The sequence below is a fragment of the Ovis canadensis genome, chromosome 26 (genome assembly GCF_042477335.2).
Source record: "Ovis canadensis isolate MfBH-ARS-UI-01 breed Bighorn chromosome 26, ARS-UI_OviCan_v2, whole genome shotgun sequence".
In the NCBI taxonomy this organism is placed as follows: domain Eukaryota; kingdom Metazoa; phylum Chordata; class Mammalia; order Artiodactyla; family Bovidae; genus Ovis; species Ovis canadensis.
Window position 1 is genome coordinate 31,042,519 of NC_091270.1, and position 22,035 is coordinate 31,064,553.

Genomic DNA, 22,035 nt, shown 5'->3' on the forward strand with positions numbered 1-22,035 from the left:
TACAACAAACCTATAGAGTTTGGTGACATGCATTTGAGTTGCCTGGAAAAAGTCAGTGCTTTCTGCTTGTAGAACCTAAGTCCAAGGTTAAAATAAAGGCTTGGTTAGGGAGTGTTAGACTTTGATGATTCCAGGTTTGTGTTTGCTTCTTATAAGCTGTTCCCTCATCTGTTCAGTAGCTGGCGGGGAAAATCACATGAAAAACTGTCTTTGTGTTTTACCATTAATGAAGGCATGCAGGTGGCTCTATCCCACAACTGTGATGGTCACTAATGTCCTGGCAATGCTTCCTTTTGCGGAACATCACCCAAGTGTGTGTTCAGCCTGGAGATAACTTCTCCATGTACAGAGACTTCAGAAAGTTCTCTGCCAGTCAGGTGGCATTTGGCCACGAGACACATTGACGCACAGTTACTTGAACAAGTCAGGGCTTTATGACCCTCAATACCAGAAAGTCCTGAGATGGCCAGGCCAGGGCTGCAGTCATGGCTTAGTGGTGTCTCTGGACACCTGAGCTCCTCCCATCTTCTCCCATCAATGCGTGGCTTTCATCCTTGGGGGTGCTGCGCCTCTGTCCCGCTGCGTCCTTGTCCCAGGCTGGAGAACTAAGGAAAGTCAGGGACAAAAGACGAAGGGGCCTTCCTGTGGAGTCCACCCCTGTAGGAAGCCTTCCTGGAACCCCTTCCCGGCCAGTTCTGCTCATGTCTCGTCGGCTAGAACTATTGCAGATGGCTGTCCCTAACTGCTTGGAAGAAGGTTAGCATTTTTGTCTGGGGCCTTGCTTGCCCCGATCAGCGTGATCCAGTTAGTGGGGAAGAAGGAGATGAAGGGTGTTGGCAACCGGCAGTCTGCCACAGGCGACCGCTGGCCAGCGCTCCTGCCAGCCCGTTCTCTGAGGGGTAGGGTAGCATCGATATTCATATGACGCAAAGGAATAAATAAAAAGATGTGAATCTGAACCCATGAAGAGCTATGACTGATGAATTCGAGTCATCCAGGTATTAGTTGAAAAGCAGAAGAACATATTTTGTGCTCTAAAAGCCAGCCAAGGGAACTCCCTGGCAGCCCAGGGGTTAAGGACTCGGGGCTTTCACTGCCGTAGGCCTGAGTTCAGCCTCTGGCTGGGGGATGAGGATCCAGCAAGCCAGGTGGTGGGGTTAAAAAAAAAAAAAAAGCCAGCCAGATGTAGCATTAAATCTTAAAATGCTGCTAAGATTGTGTTCTGATAAAGAGTTAATGTTACATAGTTTTATTATGAGCAAGTTCTTAGTATAATTAAGGGCTGAGAAACACTCAGGATTGATGAGTTTCATTAGGGAAATACTTAATAATAATTGAATAGCCCCTGAGAACTTGGGTTTATAACCTACCTGACATGAACGTGCTCAAAATAGCCATCGTTCTAGGATTATACTTGGTCTAAAAATGTAAGGTTTTCTTTTTCCTGAAGCAGAGGTGTTCTCAGTCACACATACATATTCCTGGAGCCGTCTGTCACCCACAGCTTCCTCACATTGACACAATCCCAGGTCCTGGGGGAAAACGTCCCGTGAACCACCATATCTTATAATGATGGAGTATTCCCTAAGTGTTACCTCTAGTAAAGGTTATAGATGGAAGTGTGCTGTCTGCACAGTCCATTGTGGTTTATGAGGTCCGTGAGGCGGCTCAGCACTTCAAGTGTGGATGGTGCAATGAGGAACTAAAATTGTGATTTAAGTAGCCCACGGGGAGGGCTCATGGTCACCTTCCTGGACAGTGCAGGTCTAGGAGGTGGAATCAGTAGGGCTCTGGTGACCAGTGTCGGGGAGGGCTCTGGTGGGGGGTGAAGGAAGGGGAGGAGTCGCTCATGACCTCAGGGTTTCCCTCTTGAGTCGGGAGGCAGGCGGGAATGCTTCTGTACAGGGAAAGGAGGTGGGGGTACGCTCACGACTCTTGCATTCAGGCCTTAGGAATGAGGAGCCCATGCCGCAGCACCCAGCCCGCTGACTTCATCCCTGTTGGATGGTTTTCAGGATGCTTAGGCAGGATTCACCGTGTTACAGTGGATCACTACAAATAGAGTCTGAAATTCTCCCTGAAAATAGTCTTTCCTTCCTGTTCCATCTTTAATTGTTCTTTCTTTCCGATCCTCAGGTATCAAATTGTAGTGGAGATAATCCAGGCAACAACAATCAGCAGCTTCCCGCAGCTGAAGAGGCACAAAGGTAAGAACCAGTTCATTTTCTTTGCTTTTACATCCCGAAGGTCCTGGGTCTAGTTCCCCATCTTATCTCTCCTGTCAGAGTTTTGACATGTATACACTTAAGTATTTCAAATGTGTTAAAATATTGCTATATCAGCAAAAGAAAGTAAGTATGAATTCATCCTAACAAAAACCTTTGTAGTTCTGTGTTCCCTGATAAACTTTGTGTTGATAATTTTTAGAATATTGAAGTCAGCGGGTAGAATCATGCTGCTGTTCTGTTTACATACTAAATGTAATTTCATAGTTTTTTCTCATATTAAAAGGCTCCCCCCAAATAGAATTGTTTTGTTAGTTTTTGGAGAGCTCTGTTTTAGAGAGAGTGCAATCTGGTCAGCATCTGGGAAGTGCCTCGTCTGGATGGTAACCTCTCCCCACCGCCCCACCTGCCCGCACTGTGTCCTTAAAGCTGGACAGTCGGGCTGTGCTCAAAGTGACCATGTAGCGGTGCCGCCAGGCTGTGTGTGCGGCTCTAAGCAATCTCATGTCCAGGGTTGTTTCTCCTTAGCCTTAGTTTCGTGTTCTCTTTGTGAATAGTAAACTGAAGAAGTGTTAAAAAAAAATGGACTGATGGAAGATCCTAAGAATACTTGGGATTCAAACTAGAGATGAGAACTTTTTTTTTTTAAATGAAGGTAGAATGAATATGCTGAAATATAATTTTGTTGCTACATATAAAAATAGATTTATTTCAGGCAAGTCTTTTTCAATTATAATTGTTCCTTGATTAGGAATTGGTATGTAATTGTGAAAGTATTTTGAGGATTTAAAAGGAGAAAATACCTGATTGTGTGCCCTCTAAAACCTTAAGGAATCAACTAGCTGACTCTGCATGGACTTTTCTCAGGATAACACAGGAGGGCTGGGAGGACCTCTTTACTTTGTATATTCAGGAATGTTCAAATAAAGCTTCTGAGGCTTCAATAAACTCCAGCAAATCCACACAACACTCTGAGAATTTCTGTTTCAGGTTCATAGTAGAAGACCAAATTACTCTCTTTAACAATGTAGAAATTTTAATTTGATTTTTGGTGGCTTTTTTCTTTTGGAATTTTGATGTTTTTAAGAAATAAGGTATCAAGTGGTTTTTGAATTCTTTACAATCTCTTAACTAGTTTAATTGCTGGTATTGTTCTAGGGAAACTAAGTAATCATAGAAATAAAAAAAAATTTGAGACCATCTAACCCAGATCTTTGTCCTCTGAGAAAGAAAAATTAGGAATATTTGGAGAAACAGGTGCTTAGAGCAAATTTATAAATACTGCACAATTTATAAATTTTTTGAAGCACTTGGTCTCAGAAGTTTTAAGTGTGCTCACAGAATTTCCTTGCCTCTGACCTTATTTTATCATTCATTCTGGCCAAACATACTGAGGCGTGACTTTTGTCCACTAATCCCATCAGCTGGTTGATGGTCACAGAATTTGGGAAGTTTGCTTTGCTCAGGAGGGAGGGGCCCTCATGGATGGGCTTGGTGTCTTATGAGAGAGGCTGCAGAGAGATCCCCAACCTCCTCCGCCATGAGGACACAGCAGGAAGCTGGCAGTCTGCAGCCTGCATGAGGGGCTTCACCAAGGACCGCCCTGGCGCCCTAGTCTCCAGACTGTGAGAAACACGTTTGTGTTGTTTACAGCCGGCCAGTCTGTGGTGTTTGGTTATAGCTGCCCAAACTAAGACACTGGCCAAGAGCCGGCATTCTGGTAGTAGTGGAACATATGCTGCGACTTCTTTGTTGTTGAAGGCGAATAAGCCCAGTATTTTAGCTCCCTCTTTTTTTTTTCTTTATAGTTTTTAATTGACTGGCAACTTTATTTTAAATTATATGGGCTTCTCTTAGGTGTGTAAGCCAGCCGAGTTATCACCATACAGTTCTTTAAGCAAGCCCTGGGATTTACTGTCCTGATGTCTAGTCTGATGTCGCTTACCCTGCAAGGCAGTGGAGGGGGCAGGGAGTCTCCATGGGGCTGGTTGGTGGGAGCCTCCCTGCCCCAGACCTGGCCTCGTTGAAGGGTGGATCCTGTCAGCACACGTAACAACAGGGATGAATCAGAATCCTGCTTTGGAAATTCAGACATGTCATTAAGAGAGTGGACATTTAGGCTTTAACTACTAGAACAGCTGCTTGAGAAACCATAGCTCCCCAATGCCTGGACCCCTTTTTATCCGTAGTTTATTTTTCCCTGTTCCCGTCACATCTGCAGTGAGCAAAACCTGTCAGCCCGTTAAGAGGGGTATGAGGTCAATTTAGTGGGAAACTTAAAAGAAAAATCCCAGAACATCTGATTGTATCCTGTGTGTTACCCTAAATTATTATTTTCTATTTCAGCTCCCTTTAAGGCTTTTTCTTTCCCTCACTGTTGTTCTGGGTTCTGAAATGTTAGCAAGAATAAAGTGATTCAAGAGTAATATTTATTTAGTTGGCTGCAACAAAGGACAGGATGTTGATCTGAGTCTAATAGAAACTGCTCTATATAGATGCTGCACACGTGGGGGTGCCGTGCCCATCGTGCGCCTTGTATAGAGTGTAAGTAGAGAGTTTTGGAATTGAGTATACCAAGCAGAAGGGTGGAAGAACTTCGGAATATACTGAATATGTATACACACATGCACAGTTACTTGTTGATAAAAACCATAATGATTTCCATTAGGAATAATTTTTGAATCATATTTCTTACCTGATTTTGGATTTAAAAGTGTCCCTGCCTAAAGGAAGGAGCTATTCTGTGGACTCTAGAGGACTTTTCAGAGTCCTTTCTAATGCTCTGATTTCGTAGTATTGCAGTAATTTGACACATTTCTAATTTATGAATGACCTAAACTTACACCGCAGGCCATTGCCCGCAGGGCCTTTGCTAGGGTTTCTCTCTGCCCGGCCCTCCCACCCTGAGCACGGCGGTGCCCGGAGCCTGCAGTCCCTTCCCCAGCACCCAGCGCAGTCCTGTCCCATCGCTCGCTTGTGGCCAAGGGCCAGCCGCTTCCATTATGCACCTTCTGGTGGTGGTGGCTTAGTGACTAAGTCACGTCTCGTTCTTTTGTGACCCCGTGGCCTGCAGCCCGTCAGGCTCCTCTGTCCATGGGATTCCCCAGGCAAGAATACTGGAGTGGGTTGCTATCCCCTCCTCCAGGGGATCTTCCCAACCCAGGGATCGAACCCAGGTCTTCTTCTTTGCAGGAGGATTCTTTACCGTCTGAGCCACCAGGGAAGCCCTGTGCTCTCTGTGAAATTGAAAGTGGCTCAGTCGTGTCCGACTCTTTGTGACTCATGGACTGCACAGTCCATGAAATTCTCCAGGCCAGATTATGGGAGTGGGTTTCCATGCCCTCCTCCAGGGGATCTTCCCAACCCAGGGGTCAAACCCAGGTCTCCCGCATTGTGGCTGAGCCACTAGGGAATGCTCTCTAGTCTTATAATTTATATATCCAACTCTGCTCCCACCTTCCCCCCCACAGAAAACTTGAGTCATCGTACGTCCTAAGAACCTGTATCTATTCACGTAAAGTTCAGGTCCAGGGGCTTTCAGCGAGTGTGTGGTCAGTCGCGTGCTGGTCTGGGGCATGAGCCCACGTGTCCTGCGCTGTTCCCACCGCCCTGCTCACTCACGGAGGCGGGTGCTCTGAGGGTCGTGCTCGGCACTCAGAAGCTGCGTGCACCAGAGCTGTGTCTTCGGTTTCTGACTCCTCTCTGCTCAAGTCACATTCTCATCTGGGAGCAGGCCTCTCCTGTAATCTGGCATGTGGATTTAACTGATGGGGCCTTATTACTTTAAAATCTGTTGCCAGCGTGTTGGAGGGCCTTCAACCAAGCAAAATGCTGGAAGTTTCAGCACTTGATACATTTAAGGAAGGAAACATGAATAAAAGGTATGCTGCAGACCCCTGGCCTAGGCCTCGCCCGGCCCTCGAGGTCTCTGTCGTCTTCTCCGCTGTAACAGCAGAGGCTCCGCCGGGAGCTCCTGCTGGGGCCTCTGCTCATTCCTCAAGTATCCTTCCTACTGAAGGGGAGCGGCACACTCGACTCTGAAACTTCAGGTGTTTGCTGTGATAAGAGAATCCCACTTGTTCTGTGTGGTTTTTTTTTTTTTTTTTTTTAAAGTGTACTGGCCTTAAGTTGGAAAGTAAGGTAAATATTGCGTTAGTTCCTGGGCAACTTTTGAGGTGATCTTCAGATAACTTTGAGGAAGTCTGTGATGATCGGTAACTGCCGAGAACTGCCATCAGCTCTGCATTCAGAAGGAAACAGCATTTTTCCTGCTGAAACTTCACTGCTGCTGCTGCTAAGTCGCTTCAGTCGTGTCCGACTCTGTGCGACCCCATAGATGGCAGCCCACCAGGCTCCTCTATCCATGGGATTTTCTAGGCAAGAGTACTGGAGTGGGGTACCATTGCCTTCTCCGCTGAAACTTCACCAATCCCTAAATAAATACACACCCATTTCTTGAACCCCCTTCTTAGGACCTTTTACTGAAACATTTGTTTCAGTGTACAGGAGAGATTTCAAAGACTTGTCAGCCTGTCAGTGTGGACGGAGGCCTGACCTCTGCCAGCGAGGAGCCCTGATAATCCCTTCTCTCCACTGCCTGGGGGGCCTGAGGAGACCTGTGCATCGTGGGGGGTGGAATCACATGCTGGGGAGCCCCGTGCGGGTGGGCAAGCACAGCCTTGCCTCCTGCACCCCCTTCGGAGCTGTGCCTCTATAGTAATCCTCCCAATGTGGTGGGGGGTACAGTTTGCCTTCCAAGGGATGGGGGATTTAACAAGGTCTGCAGACGTTTCTGGTTGTTACCCAGGGGGAAGGCGTGCCTCTGGCAGCTAGTGGTAAAGGCCAGGGATACTGGGAGACATCCCACGACACATGGGACAGCCCCACAGGGGAAGGTTTCACCGCCCGGAAGGTCACTGGTTCCAAGACCGTGTGTCCTCTGTGTCCTCAGTTAGCCCGCTGAGGCTGCCGCAGTTAGGCTGCGCCTTGGAGTCTGACATGAGAAGAGAAACACTCTGCTGTGGGTGCTTCTTAGTGCTCGACAGACGCGGGGGTGCCGTTTTCATCCAGCTGCGCTGGTGCCGCTTCGGGGCCCTTGGTTTGCTCTGTGAGTCACTTCCCTGCCCTTTGCCACGTTGGAGGGAGCACCTAGCGGTTGTCCCCGGTGTTTCTGCTTTGCAGCAAGTCACTTTACTCCCTCAAGGAGGACCGGTATCGTGGGCGGAAGGCTTGCGGTCCAAAGGGCTCTGTGACGCAGTTCACCGGTCCCCTGCAGTGCCCGCAGGGGGTTCCTCCGAGGTCTGATCCAGCTCTCTCTTCCTGCAAATGACCCCCTTCCCTTTTGCTCTCACCTGAGCAGAATCTGGACTTGCTGGGAGGGAAGCCAGTAAACACTGATTGTTTTAGACAGTTACGGCACTCACCTGTTTTGGGCACCCATGTAAAGAGCCGCTGCACCCATTGTGGCGCCTGCCACCATTCGTGGTCGCGGCCTTCTTCCTTAACCTGGATAAACATTGTGTGATTCACCCGGCTCAACAGCACATGTGTTACCTAGGGCTCAGCAGACGCAGCCGCAGGAGGCTGGCATGAACCGGGCAGTGTGTCGTCCACTCGCTGGCCCGCGCTTCTCTTGATGAGAGGGTTTCTTGGCTGGACGGGTCCTGAGGTCACAAAGAAGTGTATTCATCTCTCTCGCTGGATTTCCTAGGATTTTTGCACAACAGTCGCATGCACTGCAGCAGCGCCCTGTTAGGCATTAAGCCCTGAATGTGGCATTAGTTTTCCGAGGCAAAAAAATAAACAGAATTGTCTAAGCAACAAACTGCCATTGCATTTGTTAGCAACAAGCTTTGTGATCAGACAATGACTTTGGCCCTCAACAAACAGAAGGCATTCACGCGAGCAGGGGCACTCCAGCAGGACTCTGGGATGTTTCCTCAGCTCTGCAGCTGGGTTTTAGGGGAAGGTTTATTCTCTTTCTCCCTTCCCTTTGGAATTTGCCTGTTTTTGCCCTTTTAGAAAGACTTTTAAGCCTTCTCAGGAGAAGAATGTGTTTGTTGTTAATTGTGTATCAGTTTCTTCCTCTGTGTCTCTCTTGATTAGCCTGTTTTAACCCAAAGTTAAAATTGTAGTCTAGGTTTATCTTATAAAAGGCAACTTTTTGTCCTTGCATTTTAAAATAGCTTAAAGATTATGCACAGAATTTAGAGTTTAAGAATATACGTGTAGCATGTTTAAAATAAACGTAACCAATGCAAACTAGTTTAAGGATATATGCTTTAAATCTTTTTAAAATAAATGTAATCAGTGCAGAATCGTGGAATGCAACTGTGGGAGTTTAAGCTCCTTGGAATCTAAGTGTAATGGAAAGCAGAAAAAAACAAATGAAAGGTTTTCTGAAAAAGTCACAATTTCAAGCAAGTATTTCTTCAGGTACACCCACAAATAATTTCAGTTTGCAGTATTCTAGTTTGGAGACAGACTAACAATTACTTTATTTAAAATTTTTAATTGGAGGATGATTGCTTTACAGTATTTTGTTGGTTTCTGCCATACATCAAACGTTTATCTTCCAACAAAGAGGGCTCTGAATTACTACTTTTCCTCTCGAGATGCTGAGTTCAGTTCTTCAAGCAGGGCCTCCCTGTCAGCCAAACACAGGACACACTGAGAACCCATCATTGGCATCAGATGAAAATGCCTCCTCGGTTCAGTTCAGTCGATCAGTCGTGTTTACTCTTTGCGACCCCGTGGACTGCAGCACGCCAGGCCTCCCTGTGCATCACCAAATTCATGTCCATTGAGTCAGTGATGCCATCCAACCACCTCATCCTCTTTCGTCCCCTTCTCCTCAGTTACACGTTTGAAAACACCCTGGGACACGACAGACCCCCTTGAACAGGGCCGACTGTTGACCCGAAGTCTGTGCATGACCATTGGTGATGCATGTCGGAAAGGCTGCTCTGATAGATCCGTGCCTTGTGGTCCTTGCCTGAGCTTTTCCTGTTGGACGTGTGCAGCCTGTCCAGGCATGGTTGTCAGCATCTGCACAGACTGACTCGGTGACCTGAGGGTGTGACAACCACCCTGGGGAACTGGAGGTCTCCCTCGGCATGTGAGGGCTTCCCTGGTGGCCCATGGCAAAGAATCTGCCTGTCTAGCTTGAGACGCAGGTTCGATTCCTGGGTCTAAAGATCCCCGGGTCTAAAGATCCCCTGGAGAAGGAAATGGCTTCCCACTCCAGTGTTCTTGCCTAAAAGTTTCCATAGAGAGAGGAGCCTGGTGGGCTACAGTCCTTGACATCACAGAGAGTCAGACACGACAGCGGCTAACACTTCTCTGAGCGGATAACCTCACTCGCTGCTTCCAGACAGCAGACCCCTAGGAAGGGAACTGCTGCAGCTCCCGACCAGGTCCAGACTGGCTGGTGTCTTCATCCGTCCCTGTGCTTTCCTGTCTCCGCAGGGCGGGGTGGCCTCCCCCAAAGCTAGCCTCCTTCCTCACTGTCTACTGGGTACCACCTTCCCAACTTGTAGCCTGTTTCCTTCTTTAACTGCTTCCTTCCACCAGCATTAAAACCAGCTCATTTCTCACCCATTTAACAGAAAAAAGCCTGCCCTCAACCCCTGCCCCTCCCTGCCTGCAGGTTATATGTGCAAAGCTAGTCCCTTCTCCACAAGGAGGTGCTCGATGCTTAATGATTTTTAAAAATTAATTTTGTGTGAATTTTTTGCTTTTGCTTTAAATTACATAATGTCCACTTAAGGAAGCAAACCATTGTAAATATTTTTAAGTTAAATTAAAAAAAATATCCTCCCCAAGACCACAGAGCTCGGGGTGGCAGAGACCAGCTTCTGGTCTGATTCCAGACTCTACTGACAGCCGTCCACAGGACTTGTCTGCTTGTGGTCCTGGCCACAGCTGATTGGTGGCAGGGAGGGCTAGATGCCGTGTTGGAGTAAGGTAAGGAGCAGGAGGTGAGGAGTCTCACCCTGGTTCTCTCTCACAGCTAGGGCTCGAGAGAGAGCAGAGTACCTGATGCATAGCAAGGATTCAGCAGAACATTAGCTCTGTTACATTGAACCCTCGGTAACATCTGACATAGATCACGCATCCACTCAGCGCGTTCCCTGAGTCCCTACGGTATTGCCGGGCACTGTTGTGGGTGCTGGTGGCACAGCCATGTATAAACAAACAAAATGCTACTTTTTGAGGACACACTTGGAGGATAAGTAAGTAAAATAGGTGGTATGGCAGTCATGCTATAGACAAAGTATAAAGCCATGCGGGAGAAGACTGGTATTTTAGGGTGGAGGTTGCAGGGAGAAGGAGGGTGACCAGAGATGTCTTTGCTGAGCTCTGATCTAGGGACCTTAAGGGGACAGGGAACGCAGCCAGGCAGATTCTTGGGGGATCTGCTGAGATAATGGCTATTGAAGCCCCATAGGAAGCTACGCAGTGTGTTCAGGAAGCTGGTCACCGGAGACCATGTAGCGTCCAGGAGAGGCAAATCCGAAGACAGCCCTGTAGCCTAGGGATTCACTGTTTTTACAGATTATATGCCATATAGTTATTATAAAACATTGGCTCTGTTTCCTGCGCTGTGTGTTCTGTCCTTGTAACTCACCTGTTTTATTCCTGGCAGTTTGTACCTCTTCGTCCCCTTCACCCGTGTTGACCCTCCCCACACTCCTCTTCACTTGGTAACCACTAGTTTATTACTTGTGAGTCTGTTTCTTTTTTGTTGTATCCATTTGTTTCTCTTTTTTAGATTCCATATATAAGTGAAAGCATACAGTATTTATTTTTTTTTCTCTCTGACTGATTTCACTAAATATAATGACCCCCAGGTCTATCCGTGTCACAAATGGCAAATTTTCAGCCCCACATTTTCACAGATTTGGCCCAGCGTGACCATGTTCCCTCCCTCTTTGGCACCTTCTCCTCTGACTGCCTAACACCCATCTGTCTCATTCAAGGTAAGGAAACTGCCGCCATGAAGGCTGATCTCCTGAGGGCCAGGAACATGAAAAGGTACATTAACCAGCTGACTGTGGCGAAGAAGCAGTGTGAGAAGAGGATCAGAGTCCTGGGAGGCCCTGCCTATGACCAGCAAGAGGACGGGGCCTTCGACGAGGGGGAAGGGCCTCAGAGCCAGAAGGTAGAACCTGGCGGTTTCTTGTTTTGCCATTTTGTGTTTGTTATGAACGCTGATGTCACCATGTAGACAGTGCTTTCACTTCTTGGTAATTTAACCTAAAAGATGTCTTCCCTAACACAAACTCACATGTTGACTTTTAGGAGTCAAGAATCCACATTTCTTAGTGTCCTTGACTTCCGCGAGTGGTAATTGGTGTGATCGGGAGGTGTGAGATGCGTGTGTGTGTGTGTACACGCCTGTGTGTGTTTTCCTATCTCCCTTTTGTCCTCCCGCCATCCCAGAGGAGCATATTTATATTTTCAAGGGCCCAATCAGATTACTCACTACTAATTGGATAGAAATTACCAGCAGCGAAGCAGAAGGTCTCCTAGAGGTTATTTTACTTAGCTCTCGCCACAGGGCTATGAATATGTACTCCGTGTCTCCATTTTACACAAGATGAAGGAACAGTTAGTGTAAGTAAATTAAGGCCACGTGGATAGGAAGAGACAGAACTATATAAAAACCCGGATCTGGTTGGTTCACAAGTCTGAGTGTAGCTGAGGATCCTGCACTTGAATGTGAGAAGACTCCCCGGCTCTGTCTCCCCTGAAGTTCTTACAGAGCTCTCAATCCACCTTTCTTTCTTGACTTCCGTACTGTTTTTAGTTTGCTAAATCTTTTGGCCTGAATACAAATCAGGTAATTTCTTAAGAGTAAGTCTTTTATTATGGGATGGGGGGAACGGATAGTTTGGGATGGACATGTACACACTGCTCTATTTAAAATGGGTAGCCAACAAGGACCTACTGTAGAGCGCAGGGAGCTCTGCTCAGTGTCATGTGGTAGCCTGGATGGGAGGAAAGGGTACAAGTATATGTATGGCTGAGTCCCTTTGCTGTCCACCTGAAAAATATCATAACATTGTTAATCAGCCATAGTCCAGTATAAAATAAAAGTTTCAACAACAACCAAAAAGTTATGCTAGAGTCAGAAAGCCTGGCTCTTAAACCCCAGGTTCACTGGGGATTCACTTTGGGCAAGTCAGTTAGCCTCTCTGTACTGTTTGTAAAGTAACGATAGATGTACAGACTGTACAGGGCATGATAATTATGGAGTTAAATAATGCACATAAAGTGATAAGCACAGTAGTCGGTGTATAATGAGCACTCAATAAACATCTGTTACAACTGGCATTAATTATTCGGGGGTATGTTTTAGTGATGTCATAAATGTAAGAGGAATCCAGTTGTGAACTCTCCTTTCAGGATAAAACATCGTTCCCAGGATCTGGTTCTCCACATTCTCTTTAGTCTGCTATAGACAATTTGATGAGTATACTGTGGATATTCCATGGCCGGAGAATCTTGGGCCTGGGTCCCTCTTGGTAACACGTTGGGTGTTTTAGGAGAATGTTTATTTACTATTCTAGGCCTTGTGGTCTTTTTGAGTGCTATAGGGATGTATTTCCTATAAAAAAATTAGCCTGTGGGTTAAGAGACAACACACACAAAACATAAAACTAGTTAGTAGCATACGCATCATGAAACCAGATCCAGTGGGACTGGGACATAGTGAAAAGAAGTAAATAAAAATCCCTGACTGGGAATAAAGAATGATCACAGGGCACCTTCCAGCCTGAAACACTCCATGGCCTTTGGCACGTGAAACATCCACCAGGACAGTTTTTTGCCTTCTGCCCAGTGGCAGCACCCCTCCCAGAATTACCAGAGGTTTTAGGACAGAAAGAAATGTGTTAATCCAACAGAGGAAATTAACACAAGAGCATAGTGTTGGCTGTATGGAAGCCCTTAGTAAATGGTAATTGGTATTATGTTGTGTATACATACTTGTATTTTTAAATCATATACTGAGCAGTAGTGTCCACTTTGACCTACCCAGTGTTCTCTTTCCCACTTCTGTACGAATTTCTGAGAATAGCTCATCTCAGATTAATGCAGGGAGGTTGGGTTCACCTCACGTTAACATATTTGACTCACAAGTGTGCCATCTGTTCGTCCTGGTCACCCAGACCTGCACCGTTAGTGTGCGTTCCTCAGTGAAAGGCTTATGCAGGCTTCAAGAGAAGATAGACACAGAAACAAAAAACCTGGAGTAGAGAACTTGAGGTTAATTCACCAGCTAAGGTATGAGATGTATCAGATGGCAAGTTAGTCATTTATTTGTTTATGTGTGAGCTTTTAGAACTAAACATAAGAGTGTTCATAAGACACAATAAGAGAATAAAAGCGGCTATTATTCTAGATGTTTTGGGCTTAATTTTGCAAATACAAGAATTTGTATCTAACTTGGAATTCATTTCAGTCTATGAGATTAGACTGGGAAGACTTCCTTAGAACTGTTGGATGTCTCTCCTGCTCAGCTCCTCCCTGTGCTGAAAATGGGTTGTTCTCCGAGTCATCTGTCATTCCTATCAGAGTTGATATGGGAGCTTTCAGACTTCTTTGGAGCCTGTACAGTTAGAATTTGTACTTTAAAATGCTTCACTGGTAGGTTTACCTGAAGTGAGGGTACATTCTATGATTTCCCAAAGTCAGTACACTACATCCTAAGTATTAATGATCTGTAGCAAGGGATGGTCATTCCTTTAATTAGTTACCAAAAGCTGCTAGAAAAATGCCTGCCCCTTTCTGCCCACAGAACAGATTGAAGACTTACTGTGCATGGCAGAGGAGGTGAACATGCATTGATCATATGCACTTGATTTTAGAAAAATCTTACTGATAACATATCTGAAATTTTTCCATCTGCTACAATGTTAGTTTTAGTTCAGTTCAGTTCAGTCACTCAGTCGTGTCTGACTCTTTGCGACCCCATGAATTGCAGCACGCTAGGCCTCCCTGTCCATCACCAACTCCCGGACTTCACTCAGATTCACATCCATCGAGTCCATGATGCCATCTAGCTATCTCATCCTCTGTCGTCCCCTTCTCCTCCTGCCCCCAATCCCTCCCAGCATCAGAGTCTTTTCCAATGAGTCAACTCTTCGCATAAGGTGGCCAAAGTACTGGAGTTTCAGCTTTAGCATCATTCCTTCCAAAAGAAATCCCAGGGCTGATCTCCTTCAGAATGGACTGTTTGGATCTCCTTGCAGTCCAAGGAACTCTCAAGAGTCTTCTCCAACACCACAGTTCAAAAGCATCAATTCTTCGGTGCTCAGTCTTCTTCACAGTCCAACTCTCACATCCATCCATACTACTGGAAAAACCATAGCCTTGACCAGATGGACCTTAGTCGGCAAAGTAATGTCTCTGCTTTTCAATATGCTCTCTAGGTTGGTCATGACTTTTCTTCCAAGGAGTAAGGGTCTTTTAATTTCATGGCTGCAGTCACCATCTGCAGTTATTTTGGAGCCCCAAAAGATAAAGTCTAAAGAATCTTAAATATAAGTTTTCCTTTTATTGCCTTATACTTGCTGCTGCTGCTGCTAAGTCACCTCAGTCGTGTCTGACTCTGTGCAACCCCAGAGACGGCAGCCCACCAGGCTCCCCCGTCCCTGGGATTCTCTAGGCAAGAACACTGGAGTGGGTTGCCATTTCCTTCTCCAGTGCATGAAAGTGAAAGGTGAAAGTGAAGTTGCTCAGTCAAGTCCGACTCTTAACGACCCCATGGACTGCACCCCACCAGGCTCCTCTGTCCATGGGATCCTCTAGGTGAGAGTACTGGAGTGAGGTGCCATTGCCCTCTCCGCATTATACTTAGACATCATTTTTATTACTAAATAGATAACTCAGGATATAGGAGTTAAATCCCTTCTAAACTAATTTGGGGCATTTCTCCTTGTTAAGTCCTGAATTACTATAAAGGTTATCCACTTTTTCTTTAGTGGTCCGTGCTCGAGATTGATCGCACTGTGTCTTCAGGTAGTGGTTTTTCTCAAGATGTAAGCACTCAAAATAGTAAATGAAGGGGTAATGTTGAAAATTCCATACATTGGACTTTTTTTTTTAATTTCAAAAAGTAGAATTTTTTGTGTGTGATTCAGTAATACATATACACATATATTACTCTTGAAATTATTTCCCATTATAAATTATTACAAGATATTGACTATAGGTCCCAGTGCTACACAGTAAACCTTTGTTGCTTGTTTCATATCTGTTTTTTAAAATTAGAAATCTCAAGCCTTTATCAAGCATAGTAGAGAAGTTTTTGTTACATATAAATAATGTGTACAATATATATGTTTTTGAAAATTTATGAATTTTTGCCTAACTGAAGAATTTATGACATTTTGATTCCACTTGTTTGACCTAGTGTGAATAGAATGCTAGACATACAATGGACTTTTTATGGGTTAATTAAAATAATATGATACAAGAGATTTTTTTTTAATGAATGTGATATTATAAACAAAAAGGCAAGGTATGAAATCATTCATAGATTTCCTTACCTATATGAAAATAGGATGGAAAACAAAAATACCAATTTATTAGAGTCCAGTTACCTGGTCTTTTAAACATCTCTCTTGACTTTTTCTACTATGAGCATGGTTGCTTTCAGCAGTTCATCACGCAAGGCAGGGATTTTTATCTGTTTCTTAGAAATGTGCCTGATACAGAATAGAAGCCAAATAAATCCTTTGCTGAATGAGCTAATGGTTAATAGAAAATTGGTAGTTTTTGAATATGTGCACTTTGAATATTCAGTAAGCTTTTTCAGTTTAAAGTTTAGGAAGGTGAAACAGGCACTCTATGACCTTAGAAAATGAGGCATTTTTTTCCCTGAATGTGGAAATGAATCCTTTGGAAGTCAAAGTGAACTGATATTTAAAATTAGAATTTTTAAAACTCCTAATTACATTTGCTTCATAGATTCTTCAGTTCGAAGATATCTTGGCCAACACTGTCTACCGAGAGCAATTTCGAACGTACATGGAAAGGATGGACAAGAGAGCTCTAATTAGTTTTTGGGAGTCTGTGGAGTACTTAAAGAATGCTAACAAGGTAGGATATATAGGTCCAGAGGAATGTTAATCACTGGCTGATGAAAACTTGTGTTTTAGGTAGTGTATCTGTGTTTTTCAATAAAGCGTAAGATAAGCTATACATTAAAATAATACTTTAAATCAGACATATTATTGGCATTATGTTCTAGCTCACAATGGTAAATAAAAATTAGATTTTATTTTTATAGAAAGTGCTTTTAAATGTGTAGTCAAGGAGAAAAGATTTACAGATGTACCCAGTTCCTGAATTTAATTTCAGGTAGTTTTTTGTAATTCATTATCAAAAGGCACGTCTTACCCACTTTGCTATTATAAGTTTGGTTTTATCACCTGTACCTCATTCTCATAACCTTGTTATTTTTAATAATATTGCAATGTGCACACTTAACTGTCCTTTTATTTTAAATGATTGTGTTAAGGAAGACAAAAAATAATTCTTGATTACGGATGCCTGTTACAGAAGAAAGCCCAATAATGAGCATTGTGGTTTGTGCTTGGCAAGTTCTCAATATATATTTAAGAATTAAGTTGAAGAATGTGGAATACATATCTGTGAATTTATATCAACAAACATATAATAATATATACAGCATATATAATATGTACATTCTGAGAGGCTTATTAAAATAAGCCCAAAGAGCACTACCTACATTAAATTACTTGTTTATACCTAATATGAATATTGCTAGAGCATAACACCAACTTAGAAGACACCATAAATCACAGCTGTGTTGGTTAAGGAACTAAATCCAGTCTTGTACTATTTTGAAATCTTAGGAATTTCTTTCAGTGTTAATTTATAAGCCACCAATGACCTCATTTTACTCAATATTGTACTAGCCAGCTTTGTTACATATTTTATCTACCAGACTTGACTACAAACTTGGATTTGGCTGCTATCAGAGGAATACTGTAAAGAGCAATCTAAAAAAATTTCCTAAACTATTAAAAACAAGTTGAAAAATGTCAGTACAGCAAGAAGGTATAGCTTCCTCAAATAACTCTATTTTGATCTAGCAACACTGATTAGGATGTAAAAGCTCCACGACGTTGTTTATGTTCATTTGTAGTATTCACTAAGGCGCTTGTCTTTATTTTATTGCTGCTGTTAAAGACTTTGCATCATTCCTAGAGTTGTCTCTAGCAGAAATGCAAAGGTTCTATTAATCAGATGTAAGACATGTTTGCACATTCAAAGTAGGATGGCTGTGACCTAAGTCTAGTGTTTAAGACCAAGCTTGATTACAGTGTAGTAAGTCATCATTCTGAAGAATATGTCTCTTACTTCCACAATTATTATATTGACTTTCTTCTGGAGTAGGAAGTTGGCACGTCTATTTATATTAGATGGAAAAGTCAAATTGAATTTAGCTGATGAATTATATTCCTGTGAAACTGAGATTTATGAGAAGGGAATCCGCTGCAAGAAGAGAACTGTTCTCATTCTTTGTTTTTTCCTTTCACCATTAAAAAGAATTTATATTTGTTAACTGTTTAGTGTAAAGTGTTCCTTTTAAGGGCTCAACTGGTGTTTTTTCAGGGTCTGATGTTCACCCCTTGGCCCTGAATGTGCCCACAAAGCTGCACACTCACCCCCCATTCCGGGTGTCTTCCTTCCACCTTTAAAATGCAGAGAATTTGGAAGAAAATAGTTTTTCTCAGAGATGGTATTTCATACTTTCTCTTTCCTTATCTTCCCATCTTTTCAGAATGAAATCCCTCAATTAGTTGGTGAAATTTACCAGAATTTCTTCGTGGAGAGCAAAGAAATATCAGTGGAAAAATCACTTTACAAAGAAATCCAGCAGTGTCTTGTGGGCAATAAAGGGATCGAAGTGTTCTGCAAAATCCAGGGAGACGTTTATGAGACCCTGAAGGATAGGTATTACCCTTCATTCATTGTCAGCGACCTGTATGAGAGACTGATGATGAAAGAGGAAGAAAAACATGTCTCACAGTTGGTTTCCAACAAGGATGAAGTGGTGAGTCTCATTTACCTTTCTGCTGCCTTTCGAGTGCTTACGCGTTGGACGTGACTAGGTGGGCACAGACTGTGGGAGTCAGATAGGGTGTGCGCCTTTGTCTTGTAACATATAAGACTTCGAAGCATCTCACTGTTTCTGGTCAGTGCTTCTTTCTTTGTCCTTCTGACCGGCTGGCTACCGCTACCCAGCATTGAGTCAGAGACCTCGTTGCCCTGCCTGGGACACGTGAGTTTGACGCCTGAAAAGTGAGGGCAGGACTCTTGGCGGGTGGGGGAGACATTTGCGACTTAGGCCAGGTAAGAGAATCAGTAGCTTGACAGTCTAGCCTGAGACCAGACAAAAAGGATGGGGAAAAGATGAGAGGCAGAGAATGTAGGAAGACCTGCAGGGAATATTTTGGAGTTCAAACACAATCAGGTGAAATTAAGATGTTTTGAAACAAATCTTGTCCAACCATACCTGAATTCTAATTTTCTTACAGTGTATTGGATCATTTTGGGTAGCCCAGTGGCCATCTCCCTTTCGCTATTAATGATTTATATAAGTTTGAAAGTTTTGAAAGTACAAAGAAAAAGTGTTTTAGAGTCACTTTACATAGAAAGATTGTAATTTATCTTGGATTCTCTCTTTCTGTCCACTTCACTGTGTCTCAAGCCCTGAGGAATCAGGTGCTTCTTCATGATAGTTTTAGAAGTGGATGTCTCTGAACTTCATTTAGACTTTTTAAAAAAAGTTCTCTTATGGATCTTTACATTTTCAGTGAACAGAACCACTAAACTAATTGGTCACTACTCATTGCATTTTATTTTTAGAATAGCACAGCTAAAACAAACTGGTCTTTATCTCTAGCTCAAAAATTAAAATGGTTGATGTGTAAATGTTGTGAACAGTTTATTCAGATTAGTAAAAACTTGAGTATCCAACACATAAATTGAATAAAGACTTGAACTGCCCGTTGATACGATAGGTAATAAATCGTAAACAAACATGGAAAATGTCCGGCGTCACCTAGGATTCAAAGAAGGGTGACATGTGTCACTGACCTTTTGAAAGTTCCTATTCTTTGTTTTAGTACAGTCACTTTTAGAAATTTATCCTATGAAAATAATTAAAATGTAGTGGGGAGAAGGTTTATGCACTGTGGAGTTTATTTTAACACATCTGGGATGGCAAAAAAAGCAGAAATCAACCCACAGCAGGAGTAGCAATAGGAATGTGCCTCAGTTTATTATCAATTCATAGAATACTCTGCAGCCATAGCAATTATAATTTTGGAGATTACAGTACCCTCAAATATGCAGCATTGTAGTAATATATTTTATGAGAAAGGCAGAATACCCTCTTGAATGTATAAAGGCATAGAATAATGTCATAATACATATACTCATGGACAAGAATTAGGGAGAATATATAAAAATGAAAACAGCCTGGTATTCTATGATTATTAATATTTTCCTTTGACATTTTTTTTCTTTACTGTTTGTTACAAGTAAGAAAAACTAGAAGAAAAAAATGTGGAAGAAAGTTAAGGAGTAAACGAACCAGAAGACAGTTCTCAGCAGTTCTTTCATGCTCTTGCTGCTCATGAATCTGATTACCAACATGCTGTTTGTTGGTAATCTATTCAGGTTTTTCCCAAATTATGTAGTTCTTTATGAATCTTAAGTCACTTTCAAGTGCTAACCACCTAACTTGTAAAATAATCTACCTCTTGATTAGTAAAATACATCTTTAAAAGAAGGGCTGAGCAAAGTGTATGCTAAAAATACCTTCACTAGTGGGAATTTGGAAATTTTATTTTAAAAGCTCCTGGAGTTGGTGGTGGACAGGGAAGCCTGGCGTGCTACAGTCCACGGGGTTGCAAAGAGTCGGACACAACTGAGCGACTGAACTGAACTGATTTTAAAGAGACTCGCATGAATTTTTCATAATATCCTAGGAGACCAAAAGCAAGCAAGCCAGGTCTCAGGATTTTGGGGGCAGAGTTTAGGCACAGAACATCTGGGTTTAGTTGGAAAGATAACTCAGTTGCCTTCCCTTGTTCTGTGCAGGTTCCCATTTGGGAGATAGCAATATGAAATTTTTTTTCTCCTTTCTTTAGGCTATTAAATATTTCTTTTTTCACTGCAATTCCAAATACCAGTTACTTTGGTTCTAAATACTGTGATTTTTCACTTTGCTGAGAAAAAGCAGGCTGCTTTTAGGCTTTCTACTATGGTTCTTTCCTTAGTGGAATCCAGTGATTTGGAGTGGTATATTGTCATGCCCTAGAGCCTGTAGTGTAGGTAATACTGAGGGAAAATTCCATCTGTATGAGATACGGTGGTTCACGTGGCATTCTCCCCCAGGACTCGGGAGGTGAGGTCGGTGAGGAAGCTGTGGATGAAGGCTCCAGTCGGGTTAATGAGCAAGCCAGCTTTGCTGTAAACAAGCTACGAGAACTAAATGAGAAACTTGAGTATAAAAGGCAAGCTCTAAATTCTATTCAAAATGCGCCAAAACCCGACAAAAAGGTAACTCTTCCATTTTCAAGGTTGTCTGTAAAAGTTGCCATTTTTCTAATTTGATAGATAGAAATTCTTTAAGTTCCACTTTTTTTTGTTTTTATGGGTTTTGGGTTTTTTTGCTTATAGTATAGAATTAGGGGGCATTTGTCTTTTACCTGTTACGGTCTGGTTTGTGTTCTCCATCCTGGGCTATAATTCTGACTTTTATTTGACTTGTCTGCAGTGCCTTTGGGAAAGGGGCTGAACTGCCCCTTGTGCCATAGTTATTTCTAGAAGTGAGTTAGCTAAGCAGGGACCATCTTAATTTTTTTTTTTCTTTCAAACACTCCAAGCACAGCTTAGATCATCTCATAGAATTATGCAAGAAACAGATTGTTTGGGGACCCCCTGGCGGTCTAGTGGTTAAGACTTTGCTTCCAATGCAGGCTTGATCCCTGGTCAGGGAACTAAGATCCCATATGCCATGCTGTGCAGCAAAAAAGTGGGGTGGGGGAGGATTGTTTTGCTAGAAACGAACAGAATTTGAAAGTTAAAAAAAAATGTAAACAGCATCTCACCCAGGCAGTGGTGCGGTCTCTTGCTTTGTGTTCCTGCTTCTTGGGTCCGACAAGGAGGTTTCCCTTAATGTAGCTACGGCTGGCGCTCTTTGCTCTGCCAACCTGATCTCTGGCACCTTCTGTATGTGCGTTCAGAAACCTCAGTGATGAGTAAGTGCAGGGCAGGATGAAGAACCAGAGTAAACAGAGAAACCTGCCCTGGTCGGGGTTGGGGGGGTTGCGGGGGGCACAAACATGCTGACGGTGGAACCAGAGATGAAACAATTACAGCCTGTGCTGATGATACAGTGCAGGACAAGCCTGCTGCAGGCTCCCTCAAGAAGGAACTGGTCCTTGTAGACTGCATGATCAGGAGAGTTTTGAGGCAAAGCTACTGGCTTCAAATGATAAGAGTTGTATAAATTGTAGGGTGTCTTCCCCTTGATCTGTGTCTTCCGTAATGTCTTTCTTTCTTTCTTTGTAGTTTTCATTGTAGGAATCTTTCACCTCCTTGCTAAAGTTAATTTCCTAAGTATTTTGTGATTTTTTTTTATGCTATTGTAAATGGAACTGTTTTCTTAATTTCCTTTGTGGAGTATGCAGTGTCAGTATATAGAAACAAAGCTCACTTGTGTGTGTTGATTTGGTAACGTGCTACTTTCGTGAACTGC

At 43.3% G+C, this 22,035-nt stretch overlaps 1 protein-coding gene across 4 annotated transcripts in view; it reads left to right on the forward strand.

Annotated features, from left to right (window-relative positions):
- Nucleotides 1–22,035, forward strand: part of SNX25 (sorting nexin 25) — a 97,651-nt gene that overhangs the window by 55,070 nt on the left and 20,546 nt on the right. For all 4 annotated transcript variants that reach the window (XM_069573258.1, XM_069573259.1, XM_069573256.1 and 1 more), the window contains exons 6-10: nucleotides 2,137–2,207; nucleotides 11,207–11,388; nucleotides 16,203–16,334; nucleotides 18,046–18,318; nucleotides 20,670–20,834. In XM_069573258.1, coding sequence (XP_069429359.1) covers nucleotides 2,137–2,207; nucleotides 11,207–11,388; nucleotides 16,203–16,334; nucleotides 18,046–18,318; nucleotides 20,670–20,834 — 823 coding nt within the window. The remainder of the gene's footprint in view (nucleotides 1–2,136; nucleotides 2,208–11,206; nucleotides 11,389–16,202; nucleotides 16,335–18,045; nucleotides 18,319–20,669; nucleotides 20,835–22,035) is intronic.